Source organism: Schistocerca gregaria, chromosome X (assembly GCF_023897955.1).
Source record: "Schistocerca gregaria isolate iqSchGreg1 chromosome X, iqSchGreg1.2, whole genome shotgun sequence".
Taxonomy (NCBI): domain Eukaryota; kingdom Metazoa; phylum Arthropoda; class Insecta; order Orthoptera; family Acrididae; genus Schistocerca; species Schistocerca gregaria.
In genome coordinates, this window is record NC_064931.1 from 726623653 (window position 1) to 726641325 (window position 17673).

Genomic DNA, 17673 nt, shown 5'->3' on the forward strand with positions numbered 1-17673 from the left:
ATACTTCAGGCAGAGGTGGAGAGAACACTGAAATGCACAGTGTTGTATATTCAAATGAGGCTAGCAACTGTTATCGACATATAATCTACATATTAAGTCTGTGTTCCCAGTTCTATATCTACACCTGTACCTGCATCTACATCTGTACTCTGCAAACCACTTTGAATTGTGTGGCAAAGGGTATGTTCCATTGCACTAGTTATTAGAGCTTTTTGCTGTTCCATTCGTGAATTGAGTACAAGAAGAATACCTCTGTATACACTGTAATTAATCTACTCATCATCCTTGTGGGAGCTGTATGTTGGGGATTTTAGTATATTCCTAGAGTCATCATTTAGAGCCAGTTCTTGAAACTGAAAGTAGGCTTTCGCAGGATAATTTACCAATCTCTACAAGAGTCTGCCAGTTCAGTTTCTTAATCATCTCTGTAACATGCTGCTATGGATCAAGTAAATCTGTGACCAAAATGTGCTCTTGTTCTCTGTAAACATTTATTATCACTTGTTAGTCCCACACACTCAAACAATGTTGAAGGATGGTTTGTAAAAATGATGTATAAGCACACTCCTTTACACTCCTTTGTAGACTGCTGGCATTTCCCTAGTTTTCTACCAATAAACCAAAGCCTGCCATCTCCTCTACCTGTGATTGAGCATATGTGATCATTTTGTGTCATTTCCTGAAAAATTATTCTGTGAAGTGCACAATTTTACACTTCTAAACGTTTAAATCAAGCTGGTAATCTCTGTATGACTTTGAAATCTTATCAGTATCTGACTAAATATTTGTTCAGCTTCTCTCAGACACGGTACTTCATTATAGTTAATTGCATCATCTGCAAAAGTCTGAGGTTACTATTAAAATTGTCCGCCAGGTCATTATTGTATAACATGAACAGTAAGGGTCCAAGCACGCTTCACTGAATCACACCCGAAATTACTTCTGCATCTGTTGATGAGTCTCCATCCAAGATAACTTTCTGCATCTTCACTACCAGAAATCCTTCAGCAAAGTCCATAATTTTGTATGATACCAATATGTTGGTAGTAAATATAGTTGTGGTCCTGAGTCAAATGCTTTTCAGAAATCAAGAAATACTGCATCTTCCTAACAGCCTTGATGCAAGATTTTCAGTATTTTATGTTCGAAATGTGCGAGTTGAGTTTGCACATGTTGGTTGGCATGAAGGGGGTCATGATTCTACAACAGATCGGTGTCAAGGATATTGGAGAAATAGGTTTGTGGATGACTTCTGCAAACCATTTTGTAGACAAGTATATCCTGTGCTGTCTTCCAACTACTGGCATGTCTTTTGTTTGAAGGCTGTACAATAGATTATAGTTAAAATAGGGGCTAATTCAGCCACAAATTCACTGTAACATCTGACAGGGATTCCATTGAGCCCTGGAACTTTGTTCAGTTTTATGATTTCAGGTGTTCCTCAGTGCCAGAGACACATCTACCACTCATAGTAGCCTCCTTTTCTTCATGCCTGAAATTAAAAAATCCTTCAGATGAGATGAGGCCATTGTTTTTTGCCTGCATGCTGCACTGCATATTTCAGCTGCTGGTGTTTTCTCTTCTTCTGTTGACTTTATTTTGATAGCTTCTCTTTGCTGTTAAAATTTCAGTTTTACCTCATATGACCACCATTTCCTCTTCTGTTGGTGTTGCTCCTGTGTCCTCTTTTGGTGCTAATGCTGTGTCTAGAGATGTACATTCAGTGACAGTTTTCTCTACCTTTGCAGACATTTTTTGTGAGTTTTGGACTGCTGCTGTTGTTTCCTAAACATTTTCCTCTGTAGATGCTTATGTTAGTGCCTATTCTAGTACTTTTGCTACTTGATTAGTTGCTGGGGAAACATTTGTGTGTACTATGATGGCCTTACATGAGTATGATGCTATACAGGCGTCCTTTTCTGTTAGCAGTGTACTTGAGTCACAGCTCTCATTTCTAAAATAAATACTATTCAGACACACTTTAATCCTCTGGCTGAGTAGTGATTTTCCCCTTTTATCTGAATGAATTGTAAAGTCTTTCTTTCCAAACCATTTGTGGTGAGGAAAAAATGGCATTTGAAGTGGACTGGCAGATTTTTCTGTAGAACTTGTTGACTTTTTGGACTCTGTTTGCATAAGTAGATTCAAGAAGGTCATGCATGTGTGCTATGCCAGCCACAATTTCTTTTTGATTCCCATTTGTATACTGCGTGTCTCTTGAAGACTCTGGTTGCTATTTCAAATTCATTATTGTGCACATTGTTTGCATACATTGTTTTTGCAGTTCACATTTGATTTCACAGTTCCTCAGAATTTTCTCCAAATCTGCTCCACATTTCACACATTCATAGATTCAGATCTTGCTGGTGACAAAAAATTTATGCAATTTCTCTGCTGTGACAATCAACAAACAAAGCTGCTCTAATTTTTTTCTGCCATTTTATTTACATAGAAGTTTGTGGCACAACTTAAATAGAAGAAGGGATCGGTTGGTAGGATATGTTCTGAGGCATCCAGGGATCACCAGTTTAGTATTGAAGGGCAGCGTGGAGGGTAAAAATCGTAGATGGAGACCAAGAGATGAATACACTAAGCAGATTCAGAAGGATGTAGGTTGCAGTAGGTACTGGGAGATGAAGAAGCTTGCAGAGGATAGAGTAACATGGAGAGTTGCATCAAACCAATCTCAGGACTGAAGACCACCACACAACAGGTTTCTGTACAGCTGGAAGCTTAAAATCAGTGTCAGTAACAAAAGTTTAAAAAATGACAGAACCATCCATTATGTAAATACTGAAAAACCTCAGGCTTGCACTGGTATGAAAAACACTGTATTACTCCCAGTGAATTTTCAACTTATTTTTACTGTTGGTTTAGTTACACACAGAAGTGATCTACCCAGTTAACAACTGCCTTAAAATACTAAAGGGTGACTGAATACATCATGAAAAGAAAACAAGAAGAGAAAAATGTTGATTGTTCCAATGTGCATTTCTAGAAGACTGCAATAATCACAGACTGAAAGCAGAACTTAAAAAACTATCACAATTGTTACAGAGCCCACTATTAGAAAAAAAAGGTGAGTATGTATCCATAATGTTAAGAAACATAAGTAACACTGGCACAGCTAACAAATTGTCTAATTATCTTACTGTTACCCAGTAAAGGAGTATCATCAAATACCAGTATCAAACTACAAATGTTTTAATGAGCATTTTTCATATCTTCAAAAATATGTATCATGTTTTGTGAACTTAACAAATTTCACTATATTATTCAAGGTTTTTTATGTTTGTGTGATATTAAGAGCATTTACAATTTTTATTGTTATTCAAAATATCTATTGACCATTTGCAATGATTGTTTGTGCCAGGACCAGATAGACCATTTAAAGGAGTATGGAATTGTTGGCAGTACAATAAATTCAAGAATGTCAAATTCAGAAGTAAAAAATATCATACAGGATCTGAATTCAGACAATCCTAAAATATCTCTTCTCTATTTAACACCAGAAGGAGCTAATAGTCAACGTATCAAGGTAACTACTAATCAATTAGATATTAATTTTTTATATGTATTGCAAAAAAGTGTTTAAGGATTTTTGAGAAAATTACTTTACGTGGCAAATGAGGGCTAGTCATAAAGTTTTAATTATTACCTAAAGAAAATATTAACGTTATTAAGTTTTGTGTGTTTACAAGTAAATGCCTGTACTCATAGTACACGTTGAAATCTCCATGCCACAGCTCCATAACATGCTGCTAGAGGAGCCAAAACAAAATGGCCAAGTACATAGATAAATTGGAGCACTATGCAGTGATCTATTTTCTACATTTGAAACGCAACAACACTCCATGCTGAGTTGGTGGAAGTGTATGGCAACAATGTACCCTCATATGATATAGCCGTTAAATGCTGGAGATGCTTCCAGTGTGCTCAAACAAATCTGAAGGAGGAAGAATGGAGTGACAGACCATCTCTCCATGAAATCTCTAGAGAAATGGAGTGCCTGGTGCTAGAAGATCAGCATATCACAATTGAACCAATAGTGCCAAAGTGAAAATTTCAAGCCATTTCTATTCTTGTGAAAACCAGTCACAAATTAGTTTTCCAGATCTTGCTTGACATTTTGAACATGACAGTGGTTACAACTCAGTGGGTTCCATGACTGATCACAACCATTCTAAAAGTATATCAACCTGAGGCAGCAGTAGAAATTTGGCAGCTGTGTCAGACCAATCCAGGTTACTTCTTCCTTTATCTGCTTCTTCTTCTTCGATTTTTCCCTCTAGTGGTTAGTTGTTTTCGCAGTCCGGTAGTCTCACTTTTAAGTTTACATCTGAAGCCACTTAACAGCCTTTGATGAGTGCTAAGTGTGCTACTATGACCCTAAGGTAAAGAAATAAATCAAACAGTCAAAACATGGAGATTTACCACCACCGGTGTCTGGTATAAACTTATGTAAGAGCTGCTGTCACGAAGCTATAGATAAACAAGTACAGCAATGTAAATGTCATAGGGAAGTTCTTGTGGAAAGTAAATAGTTGTTTTAAGAAGACCACTTACCAAAAAGCAGAAGCATTGAGTTGGCTATAGGCGCGTGGAGGGGCTGGGGGGGGGGGGGGTGGACACCCTCTCTAAAGTCTATTCACAGAGAGCTGGGATGAAACATAAACAGTGTCATGTGAGCAACTATGCTCGTTTTGAGAGAAAGCATTTGGTGTTCACGTGATACATATGGGTTTGGAAAATCCTTGGCGCGTGTTTTGCAGCTGGCGGCATTCGGCTGGCTGCCGAGCTGTCACAGCGGACTGTGAGGAACCTGGGCAACAATGTACGAAATAAATTTAACAATAATGTTAAAATAATGTTAAACTGAGTTCATTCTGTGGAAGCAGGGTTATTTTCCTTCAGGTTGCTAACAAAATGCTCCATTCAAGCACAATTAATTGTTAATTTTAAGAACAATACCAGTGATAATAATGATAAAGGATGAAACAAGGTTCACTCTGTCGAACTTCAACTGTTTTCATTGAGGTTTATAACAAACAGCTCCTCTCTCTCCTCTATAATGCAGTCTAATTTCCACATTTGAGTTTCCACTTTTTCTTCGACATGGTGGATGCACTTGTTCCTATCCTGCAGTCACTGTTCTTACTGCTTCTTCTACCAGTACTTTAACTCCCGGCATTTTCTATGTTTTGTTTTTCTCTGCAACATAGCCTTTGATTCTGGCCCACACTAACTCGATGGCGTTTAATTCACAGTGGTACGGAGGAATTCTGAGAACACTTTTCCCTGCATTCTTCGCCATTTCATCTATTGCATATTCGTTGTGCACTGTTCTGTGATTTTTAACTATATCTAAAAGTTCTTTCTTCAACATACCGTCTTCAAAATCGATGTTTTTAGATTTTAGCCACTCTGATATTTCATGCTTATTGGAATTCACATTGGGAACTTTTTCTTTTCTCCGAGAATGGTATGGCACGTTATCAAGAACAATTACTGCATTTTCCTGAAACTGAGGAAGAACATCTTGAAAGCACTTCTCGAAGGTTTCAGCGCACATCTCCTCATGATAATATCCACTTTTCTTGGATTCGAAAGTCCACAAACATCCTTCAGCAAACCCTGCTTTGCTACCAATGTGTGCGATAATCAGATGTTTCCCTTTACCTGATGGGCCCTTGCATCCGGTGGATAATCCGGACAGAAATGCTTGTTTTGATGAATTTATAGTGTCATCTACCCAGATGAAACTTCGGGTATGTCCTGCATTAAGCCATGTCTCGTCCAAATAGTAAATGGGTCTCCCTTCATCTCTCAACCGTTTAATGGTTCGAAGATAATGCCGCCTCCATAAAATGATGTCATCCCAGTCTATTAGCATGCTATCGCGCCCATGCCGGACATAATTGAAATTCATTTCTCTCAATAACTTATAACATGTAGTTCTCCGAAAATTGCCCAGATCTGCATCTTCGTTCACAACTGTAAGCACTTTGTCAATTGTTGGCAATTTGTTACGAAAAAAAAATTGTCTACTTTCCTTTGTATCACATTTCTATTGAAGTCCTCAACAATTTCAGAAAGTTTCTGTCATAATTTTCCTTTCTTGGAAAACTTCAAAGAGTGTGTGGCCTTGTACTCACTTATCACACAATACACTGAAGAACATCTGTAGCTGCAGCTGTTTTCGAAACAATGTCACTCATCGACTGTTGTGGATGTAACAGTTCCACTTTATACACATTAAGCACCATGTGCTTCTCAGAACAACTTAATGATTTCTTCTTTTTTGCTTCTTTGGTGGACTCAGAACTGACACGTCAACCTCGCTCGCTGAATCTGTGGATGACAGAGGACAGCCGTATGTGATGCTAATGAAATAAGTGAATATATAAAATAAGAAACCATGCGATGCTATTGGATGCACACATAAACAGTGAATGCTCAGCATAACTACAAACACATATACTTACTCTAATAATCAACAACTAGTCTTTCAAGCGTCTTTACAGATGAACTTAAGATATCCTGAAATCGCTGCTGTACAACACCCACTAACGAGCTCACACCTGTAAGTGAGAGGGCCACATTGACTGAGCTCTGTGCCTGAGAACTGCAAAATGCATCGCTCATGAAGGAAAAACGGTTGCACCCATCGCATTTGAACAAACTACAAAATTAAATTCAAACCTTTCTGAAACTTTTCTCGTTTACACCCCCACAAAAAAATTTAAAGGGGAAAAGTTTGTCGCTTACTGTATTTCGGGTGATGATTTGGTAAAAGTTCTGCATCAGACATGCGATTTTAATTTATTACTTCACTATTATTGACTCTATTGGGCTGAAAATTTGCAGACGTCATCAACATGTAGTACTGAAGGCAATTATAAAATTGTGCGACACACAGTTTAGGAGCTGTGGCGTAAGGTGTCGTAAGATAGTTCTCAGATCACTTTATCATGTTCAGGTGCCAAACTATAAAAAACACAACTTTCATTTTTTTTAATTACTGACACCCCTGCCTTGTACACCCCTCGACGGCAGTGCTGTGGTCATGCACCTTGCCGTGTTTACAGTATGTCTCTTGTTTCAATGAATGGAGTATAGCTTTTGGAGTTTTCCTTTGATAAGCTAGAGTAAAACATACACAAACATGCACACACACAGCTCTGCCACTACATGGTACTGGCTGGACCAAGATATATCTTCGTAAGTGTGATAAAACCACTCTATCTAAGTGGAGTGTTTTATATTTCTTTGCACTGGAATTAGTTAGAATTGGTGTGAACTAACAAGAGGAAAACTTTCACAGACTTTTTATTACATTTTAATGTGTTAATTATTCATTTGGAGCACAGCATGTTTCATTTCAAGATGTACATTCTTCATTCCATATTGTTAGTTTGACTATAAGTAGTAACATGAGTATATGAGTAGCTATATGATAGTATATTCAATGTGTTTTGTAGTGTAAGTAAATCATTATTTGTGTTGAGATAGGAACAGTCAAGAAGACCCCCTTCCAACCAGAACAGTCATCATATACAAATTGCAATAAAATAAGGTAATAGTGTACTATCTCAGTGTATTAATGGCATCAAAGTTTCAAGCAAAGAAATGTGTTTATAAATCCATCTCTATACATGAAAGAAACTAAAATCTGTTGAATGTAGAGTGCTACATATCAGTCTTTGGTGCTAACGGAAATAAGTTCTACCATTTCAAAGTACTTTGTAGTATGTACAGACTTCAAGTGTATGTGTGTATCGTGTATGGTAAAGCTTAACTATAATAGTATGATAAAGTGGCAAAACCTGTAGTTTACTGAAGTACCATCTCAAACAAATTTAAGAAATATTCTCACAACTTATTTACATTACTTACAACTATGTCACAAAAGTTTAAGTATAATCCCTCAGTAGTTTCAACTTCCCATGTGAGAAATGAGTCAACGTACACTATGTGATCAAAAATATCTGGACACCCCCAAAAACATATGTTTTTCATATTAGATGCATTGGCTGCCACCTACTTCCAGGTATTCCATATCAGCAATCCCAGTAGTCATTAGACGTCATGAGAGAGCAGAATGGGGCACTCTGCGGAACTCATTGACTTGGAATGTGGTCCGGTGATTGGGTGTCACTTGTGTCATACTTGTCTATGCGAGATTTCCATGCTCCAAAACATCCCTAGGTCCACTGTTTCTAATGTGATAGTGAAATGGAAACGTGAAGGGACATTTACAGCACAAAAGCATACAGATTGATCTCTTCTATTGAATGACAGAGTCTACCGACAGTTAAAGAGGATCTAGATCTTTACTAGAAGAGGCAAGGCTTCTAATAGAAGAGGCCATACCTGTGCAGTTTGAAACAACTGTATTTCCACCAACCACTCCCTCTGAAATCAGTAAAATAATAAACTCACTGAAAAGTAAAAGCTCTTACGGAATTGATGGCATTTCCAGCAAGATACTTAAAGCTTGTTCCCCACAGATAAGTAGGATTCTCAGCCACGTATGCAATAGCACTATGGAGCAGGGTGTTTTCCCCGATAGACTGAAATATGCCATTGTAAAACCATTGCATAAAAAAGGGGATGTGACGGATGTCAACAACTATCGCCCAATCTCTCTTCTGACAGCTCTATCAAAAATTTTTGAGAAAGTAATGTATTCAAGAGTAGCCTCCCATATTTGTAAAAATGAAGTACTAACAAAATGTCAGTTTGGTTTTCAGAAAGGCTTTTCAACAGAAAATGCTATATATGCTTTCACTGATCAAATATTAAATTCTATGAATAACCGAACATCACCCATTGGTGTTTTTTGTGATCTCTCAAAGGCCTTTGATTGTGTAAATCATGGAATTCTTTTAGATAAGCTAAATCATTATGGTTTGAGGGGGGCAGTGATCAAATGGTTTAACTCATACTTAACTGGAAGAATGCAGAAAGTTGAAATAAGTGATTCATGTAATGTTAAAACAACAGCTGATTCCTCAAACTGGGGGGCTATCAAGTACAGGGTCCCACAGGGTTCGGTCTTAGGTCCTTTACTGTTCTTGATATACATTAATGACTTACCATTCCACATTGATGAAGATGCAAAGTTAGTTCTTTTTGCTGATGATACAAGTATAGTAATAACATCCAAAAACCAAGAACTAAGTGATGTAATTGTAAATGATGTCTTTCACAAAATTATTAAGTGGTTCTCAGCAAACGGACTCTCTTTAAATTTTGATAAAACACAGTGTATACAGTTCCGTACAGTAAATGGTGCAACTCCAGTAATAAATATGGACTTTGAATAGAAGTCTGTAGCTAAGGTAGAATTTACAAAATTTTTAGGTGTGGCCATTGATGAGAGGTTAAACTGGAAGCAACACATTGATGGTCTGCTGAAACGTCTGAGTTCAGCTACGTATGCTATTAGGGTTATTGCAAATTTTGGTGACAAGAATCTCAGTAAATTAGCTTACTATGCCTACTTTCATTCACTGCTTTCGTATGGCATCATATTCTGGGGTAATTCATCGTTAAGTAGAAAAGTATTCATTGCTCGAAAACGTGTAATCAGAATAATTGCTGGAGCCCACCCACGGTCATCCTACAGACATCTATTTAAGGGTCTAGGGATCCTCACAGTAACCTCACAGTATATATATTCACTTATGAAATTTGTTGTTAATAATCCTACCCAGTTCAAAAGTAACAGCAGTGTGCATAGCTATAACACCAGGAGAAAGGATGATCTTCACTATGCAGGGTTAAATCAGACTTTGGCACAGAAAGGGGTCAATTATGCTGCCAAAAAAGTCTTTGGTCACCTACCAAACAACATCAAAATCCTGACAGATAGCCAATCAACATTTAAAAATAAATTAAAAGAATTTCTAGATGACAACTTTTTCTACTCACTGGCTGAATTTTTAGATATAAATTAAGGGGAAAAAAACCTAGCTTAAACATTAGTGTCATGCAATATTTTGTGTAATGCAATATCTTGTACAGACATCTTTTATTAACCTGACACGTTCCACATCATTACGAAGTGTTGTATTCATAATCTATGGAACAAGTATTAATCTAATCTAATCTGATCTAATCATAATGTGTAATAGGCAGACATCTATCCAGATTTTCACACAGGAATTCCAAAGTGCATCAGGATCCACTGCAAGTACTATGACAGTTAGGTGGGAGGTGAGAAAATTTGGATTTTATTGGTTGAGCGGCTGCTCATAAGCCACAGATCACGCTGGTAAATTCCAAATGATGCCTCGCTTTGTGTAAGGAGGGTAAACATTGGACGATTGAACAGTGGAAAAACATTATATGGAGTGACGAATCACGGTACACAATGTGGTAATCCGATGGCTGGGTCAACAGTAAAATTCGGAGGCAGTGGTATTATGGTGTGGTTGTGTTTTTCATGTAGGGGGCTTGCACCTCTTGTTGTTTCGTGTGGCAGTATCACAGCACAGGTCTACTTTAATGTTCTAAGCACCTTACTGTTGAAGAACAATTCGGGGATAGCGATTGCATCTTTCAACATGATCGAGCATCTGTTCATAATTCACGGCCTGTGGCAGAATGGTTACATGACAAGAACACCCCTGTAATGGACAGACTGGCACAGAGTCTTGACTTGAATCCTATAGAACACCTTGGGGATGTTTTGGAATGCCGACTTCATGCCAGGCCTCATTGCCAACATCGATATCTCTCCTCAGTACAGCATTCCACGAAGAATGGGCAGCCATTCCCCAAGAAACCATCCAGCACCTAATTTAACATATTGTAGCAGCAACTTCTGACACAGAATGTAACAGCAACACAAAATGTAGTGGGAAGAGGTAGAAGGCACCGTATGAAGACTCATCTGAGCTTTCCAAGTGATTTATTGTTTCCAGCTACAGTGCCACGTTCACCTTGGTATACGTCACCGGGTCATGCAGTGCTGAGGACACCACCTCGGCGACCCGTCAAGCGCTCTGCTAATGTGTCGGCCTTTTACAGCCGTGGTGATATGACTCAGCAGCCTTCATCCTGCGCTGCCTCAGCGCCGCCCGCTGACAACTGCAAGGTGGCCCATGCTGTGCTTCCTCCCCAGCATAGCTCGGGTCGTGGCGACAACAAGCACCCTCGATCTGGCAGCCCTCGCCCTGGATGTCTCAGGTGCATCTTGGGAGCCAAGACGACTGCCTGCAGTAGTGAGCTGTGGAGTGGCCCGCCACTGGCTGGCTGCGGACCCTGCTTCGGCCTCAGAGGGTCAAACCAGTGACCTGCCGTGGACCGGAACGCTGGCGCCCCATCTGCTGCCGTGTGTAGCCGGTGGTGTGACATGCCTTGCCGTCCAGGAGAGCTGCCACACTCGGATGTTTTGCTAGCGAACCAGCACCTATTTATATGCGGCTGTGCACCTCTGTTTTGCTAAACGTGCCACTCTGCGTCATGTACCCAATAACACTTAGGTTGGCCAGTGGGCTCCTTCTGCCTATGACTTGCGCCATGCAAACCGCTGCATGTACTTTTTACGGTGGTTCTATGCCCTTGTGGCCTCTATTTTACTTCAAAGCTGCTGGTGAGCGTAACTCACTGTAAACAGGCCCACAACTGGCTGTAACTTGCACGCTATGAAATGTTGGACAAAAACTGACTTTTCCTATCCCAAATGGTAGTGCCACTATATTGTTCCCCCCACCAGAAAGACCTGGTTTCTGTGTTGACCTTTAACTAACTCTTAACTTATGTGGGTTGGCACCTATGATGCATTTCCTTACTTTTAGAAAACTTAAATGTGATCTAGTGCCCCTTAAAACACATGACATGGAACAAAATGTAAAAATTCCTTACGGTATGACCACTGCTTGATCAACACCTTACCTACTTTGCCTACTCTTCTCACGCCCTTGGTATCCAATCCACTGGGACTTGGACTTCCCTTGGTTTCCGCTTGGAATTGGCTCTCCGCCTGATCAGAATGAAGTTAAGGCTGCGAAGACACTTGGCACAGAGGTGCTCAAAATGATCATTATTTGCCATTGACTTTTCCTATACTGAGCGACATGCTGCACAAGTTGTTCAGCTGATATGCACCCCTCTTGCTCTAAAATGAACTGGTTTATGGATCTCAGCAGACCTGACTCCAGGGTTTGGTTCAACAAGGTCAGATTCTGCCTTGGCAAAAACTCTAAAGTGGCTTCTGGCCAGTATAGCTGTGGCTGCATAACATTCAACGGCATGACTCCTGAAATTGACGCCAGCAGGTGTGAGGTGGGTCCTATTATGTTACACTCAGTTCCATTGATTAAAATTCCATTCCCCTCAAGCTCTATATGTTTCACTTCGGCAAATACTCCCTGCTCAAAACAACTTGCTATTACTATCAAAATTTCATAGGTGAAGAAGATCCAATGCATCCTGACCTGTTGCTAGCTCAATTTTGGCTCCACGATGTCCCTTGGACAGTCTATTCCCGTCCCCCTAGCTAAACATAACTGCACCGTGCACATGTCCGGATTGCTTACCATTTTTGGCTGGACATACCATTACCTTCCCTCTATGGTAGCTTCGTAATTCCTCCATCGTCATCTCGGTGTACCAGTTGCTAGCTGCTGAAATCAGCAATACGTCCTTAGTTTTCACTTCTACAAACTTGCTGTACACTCCCCTGTTCAGTGACCTGAAGACAAGGATCACCATCATCCTTCCTTCCTCTTCAAAAAGACTGCTGTCCCTAGCAGGTTCACAATACTCAAAAACACATACAACATATGAAAATACAATGCCTAATTAATCTTTGCAAACCCAGTGGGGGGTGGGGGGGACCTACAAATACTCCACTACTTTCTGGATTGCAAAGCCTACAGTACATCATGCTGTACTCTATCTTCCTAGATTTTTCTGCTCGCTGAATATCTCTCCTCACTCTTTCTTTCTTCCTCTTCCCTTCCTGTGACATACCTGGAATCACATCCGGACAGCCCTTAAATGGCCATAACTGCCAAATGTGTACTATGATTGTTATAGTTCGCAGCTGAAGTGAGATGTGGCTTTAACAACTTGATATGGCTCTTGATACCTTGTGAGGAACTTCTTTGTTTTCCCTTTTTGCGTATAGGGCCAGACTCCATTACTCATTGCCCCACTCTATACTGTGGTAAACCTCCTTTCCCCTTCACTGCATCTTCCTGCCTTTCCAAAGCCTTCATATTCGCCTTTTGCACCCATTTCCAAACGTCCTGAATTGTTCTTGCGCATTGACGTACAGATTCACCGGTCCTTCCTTTCTGTAGCCTCACCAAATCAAGTGGTGATGGCATTTTTCACCTGTACGCTACCTCATATGGAGACAAACCGGTATTTGTATGGATTTTTGCATTATCTGTGCATAAAATATGCTTCAAATACTCCTCCCAATGATGGTGATGAGAATCCACACAAAAACTCAGCATCTTCCTGATTGTTCTGTGTACCCGTTCTGTCCTTACGTTGGCCTGTGGATGCAATGCGCTCGTCCTCAACCTCTGTTCGTTCAACAATTTACACACTTCCTTCATTAAATCTGACATGAAGGTGGTTCCTTGGTCAGTTATTTATTGTCTCTGGTACACCAAACTTCAAAATCCAGTTATTTACTAACGCTTGGGCAACCATTGCTTTCTGTTGGTTTGGCATAGCCACCATCTCCACATACCTCAAAAAATGGTCTATTATTGTCAGAATGAATCAGTTCCCTGATGGTGTTTGCCTGAAAGGTCCATAGACATCAATCCCCAACATAGAGATTGGACATGTTGCTTCCGGCAATTGTTTTAGTTGTATCTGTTTCCTACTCAAATCTTCTCTCTGTGCACATGGTGTACAATTCTTGACATACTGATCCACATTTACTTTCTTATCTCTCCACCTTAAAATCTCATTCCTCAGCTACACTGGCACTATTACCCTTGGTCCTAACTTCGTTTACCCTCACAAAAGATCGTCATACATATTAAATCGTGGCTGTGTCTGATACAATTTACAATCATTGTCAGCATCCTGTAATTCTTGCCATACTGCTAGGTCACAGCCTATGACTTCTACTTTTGCCGCCTTTCTACTCAGTGCATCTGCATTACCGTGCTTCTTCCAGGCTTGTGCACCACCTTGTAATCGAATTCACAAAGCCTCACAGCCCATCTAGCGAGTCTAATGGACGGATCCTTCATCAACAACCACTTCAACACAGCATGATCTGTCGCTACCCCCGAAATCTTCTCCCATATAAAAAACATTTTAAATATGTGATTCCATAGATTATGCTAAGCATCTCCCTCTCTGTTGTTGAGTAATTCCGCTCTGTTGCATTCAACTGCCTAGATGCATAGGCTACAGGATGTTATTTCCCATCAATTTCCTGACTAAAAACACACCCTAATACTTGATTTGATGCATCGCATGCTAGTATAAACTCCTAGTCAGAATTTTGAACTGAAGTAAAATAACATTTCCAGTTTAGCCAGACAATGGAGCAGTTGTTATATGTGAAAGAAAAGTAAATTGTGTGATACCTGATTAATGCTGGGACTTAGCCTTTGTGATATGCGATTGTCATGAACATCGAAGGACACAGCGATGTACCATCTGCCGACAACATAAACTCTATTATTAGCCATGAGTAGGAAGCAGCTACACGTGATCACAGAGAACTTACAGTTACACTGTGTTGTCGGAAGCTGTATTCAATGTCAGAATCGCTGATGCAAATAGATTCAAGACCCTGAATGACAGATCAGTGTGTTTTCAGTGCAGGTTTAAATAATTACAAGGTTCAATAAACACCAATATAACCTTAGTGCTTCGTGTCGGCTACATCATTTAATGGAAATTTACTGTGTAATTGTGAAATTAATTATTTCTTGAGAGAACGCAGAAGTTAAAGGTGATTTAGTGGTTTTAATAACAGTGAACAGCAAGTTTAAAGTGAAATACGACGCTTTCTGTACATTGTCAGAAGAGTGGAATTACGTTGTATTAGTTGTTGAATTAACACCCTAGTGACGCCTTGACGATGCTATATTAATTAAGAAATCAACATCCTCACAAAACTATGATGTGGCATCGGCTTGAGTGATGGACTTTATAAATTCAAAATCCTATTATCTGCATTTGAACACTCATTCGCAAACCGGGCATAAGAACTACAGTTATCAAGTTCGCGTAAACTTATCAGCGTGTCGCGAACACGCAAAGCATTTTTGGTTAATTGTTTCAGATCAAGGGAGTTGTTGCGGTACCGATTAGTGCCGTCACTGTGGGTTCGAAGTAAAGAAGACCAACAGACTGTGAACACCAGTGCTTCAATTTTAAACAAGGGTTGCTTACACATTCCGGCATGCTGCTCCATCGATACGTTGATATCCGTCCAAGGGAGATGGTGCCTGAAACTAATCAACCAAGCGCGGGTTTTGTTTTTAACAGTTACAGATTGGAGTCGTTGCGATCGACGGATGGTATTCCATGTCAACCAGACTGGGACAACCATCACCATCGAGCCAACAATAATAAAATGCTGCATTATTTGGTGCCACAATGTGTGGGGCCTGGTGCTTCGTGAGTACGAGACATACGAGTGCATCTGCAGAGGGAGTGATGCAACACATTGGAGAACTGAACCAGAGCTAAATGTTGATAGAGACAGCGACATCAGCTGCTGACAATGAAGTGAGCGAGACTTCAACGGTACGCAAGCAGATGACCTAAATTATAAATCACTACTCAAAATAAGTGATTGTCCAGGTATGGTAAATTTTGGTTGCTTTATCCAATTGGTAATTGTAAGAATTTCATTGTGCTGGTGTCGAGTAGATCATAAGATTAAGATCATGTGACGATTGTGACAATAACTATTGTGGGTACTAGTGAAAAGTGATAATAAATTTTTAAATCATGTCAAGAATTGAATGATTGTTAATGGGAATGGGGGGAGCGGGGGTGGAATCTTTTGTGAGTCAGAAAAAACTAATGTTCCTAATGTATCTGACTCTGGGACAGAAAGTAAAGAAAAGATATCTAGTGATATGACTTCCGATAATAAGGATAAAGTCAACAATGAATACATGATGAATGTTAAACCGATGGGGTCAGGAAAAATAGATGCCCTTAGTGGCATTTTGGAAAAATGGAATATATTGGACAATGTAAATGTTATGTTTTCTGACATGGACATAAGTTCGATGAACAGCAAGCGACTTTAAATGTTCTCTGAACAGCAGGTAACGTTGGAGAAGAGATTGTCTGGTATAGATGCAAAGTTCACTGAACAGCAAGCATCTATAGATGCTAAATTTGTTGATTAACAATAGGCTTTAGAAATTAAGTTTGTTGAACAAAAAGTCAATTTAATTGCAATTTGGGAGACCAAGCTAGACGAACAACAGGCTAAGGTTGATGTTAAGCCTGACAACCTAGAGTCAAGATTAGCAGACTGAGAAAAGGTAGGTGTTAAGGTTATTAATCATGTCAATAAAATCGATGAAAAGGTCAATACATTGTCAGAACAATTATGGGGTATATCTGAAAAGGTAGATGCCTTGTCTGAAAATAATATTAGTATCTCAGAAAGAGTAGAGGGATTGTCAGATCGTATAAATGATTTGGAGAAAAATTCATTGTGTAAAGTGGACACATATATGTTATATCAGACTAAGAAGCTGGAGGAAGATTTATCTGCATGGATAGAGAATAAAACCATAGAAATTAACAGACAAGACGTTCGGCCATTGAAAGTGCTCAAAACCAAATCAAGGGCCGGGCGATAACTGATAATTCACTGATAGAGACTTTTGTTAATGAATTCTGTCAAATTAAAGATAAGATAGTTGACGAATGCGCTAAGGGTTATAAATAAGCAGTTAATAACACCCGTTCTTCCGAGCAACACTCAGGGAGCGATTCCAAAGAGGAAAATGGACGAATGTGCAACACCATAAAATCTAACTGTGAGAGAAAACACCCGCAAATGCAATATAATACCTGCGTAGGTGAACTGTGGGAAGCTAATAGCCAATCAGATAAGGAGGATGATCCTTATGTTCAGAAAAAATGCATCTCATCATTGAAAGTCGAACATAGCATTTTTAAAAGTTGACCGTTTCCCACATTTTCAAATGAAAAGAATAATAGTCACCCAAGGGTGTTCATCAATTGATTTAAAAGCATATTCTCTCTTAGCTGGATGGAATACGATAAATTACAGTTTATCGTGTCAAAGATTGTAGGCGAGGCAGTCTTATGGGCCGCTGAAGTTAGTGAGACCTGTAGCACATGCTCTGAATTTGAGAAATTGTTTTTGGTGAAATACTGGTCTCTGAGTAAGCAAGAGAAACTGCATAAGGCGGTACATCAACCAGAATTTTATAATTCGAAAAAGGGAACCCTCTATTAGTATTTTGAATGCTGTTTGAACAAAATGCGTTATTGGACAGAACCAATTTTGAATAGAGAAGTTATCTGAATATTTAAAGGTAGGTTACCCTTAAATATTCCAGAGAAACTAATTCATGTTCCTGATTCTGACATTGAACAGTTCCTCTCAGTGATTGATTCAATCAATATGCTTATGGATGATGTGAAGAAGTGGCATAATTATAACATCAACCATTATTATGC

The 17673-nt window shown here is 39.4% G+C and overlaps 1 protein-coding gene across 1 annotated transcript in view; it reads left to right on the forward strand.

Moving 5' to 3' along the window:
- The window catches only part of LOC126298297 (ATP-dependent DNA helicase Q5-like), a 147873-nt gene that overhangs the window by 44691 nt on the left and 85509 nt on the right, over nucleotides 1-17673 (forward strand). The window contains exon 3 of the mRNA XM_049989594.1: nucleotides 3374-3538. Within this exon, the coding sequence (XP_049845551.1) occupies nucleotides 3374-3538 (165 nt within the window). The remainder of the gene's footprint in view (nucleotides 1-3373; nucleotides 3539-17673) is intronic.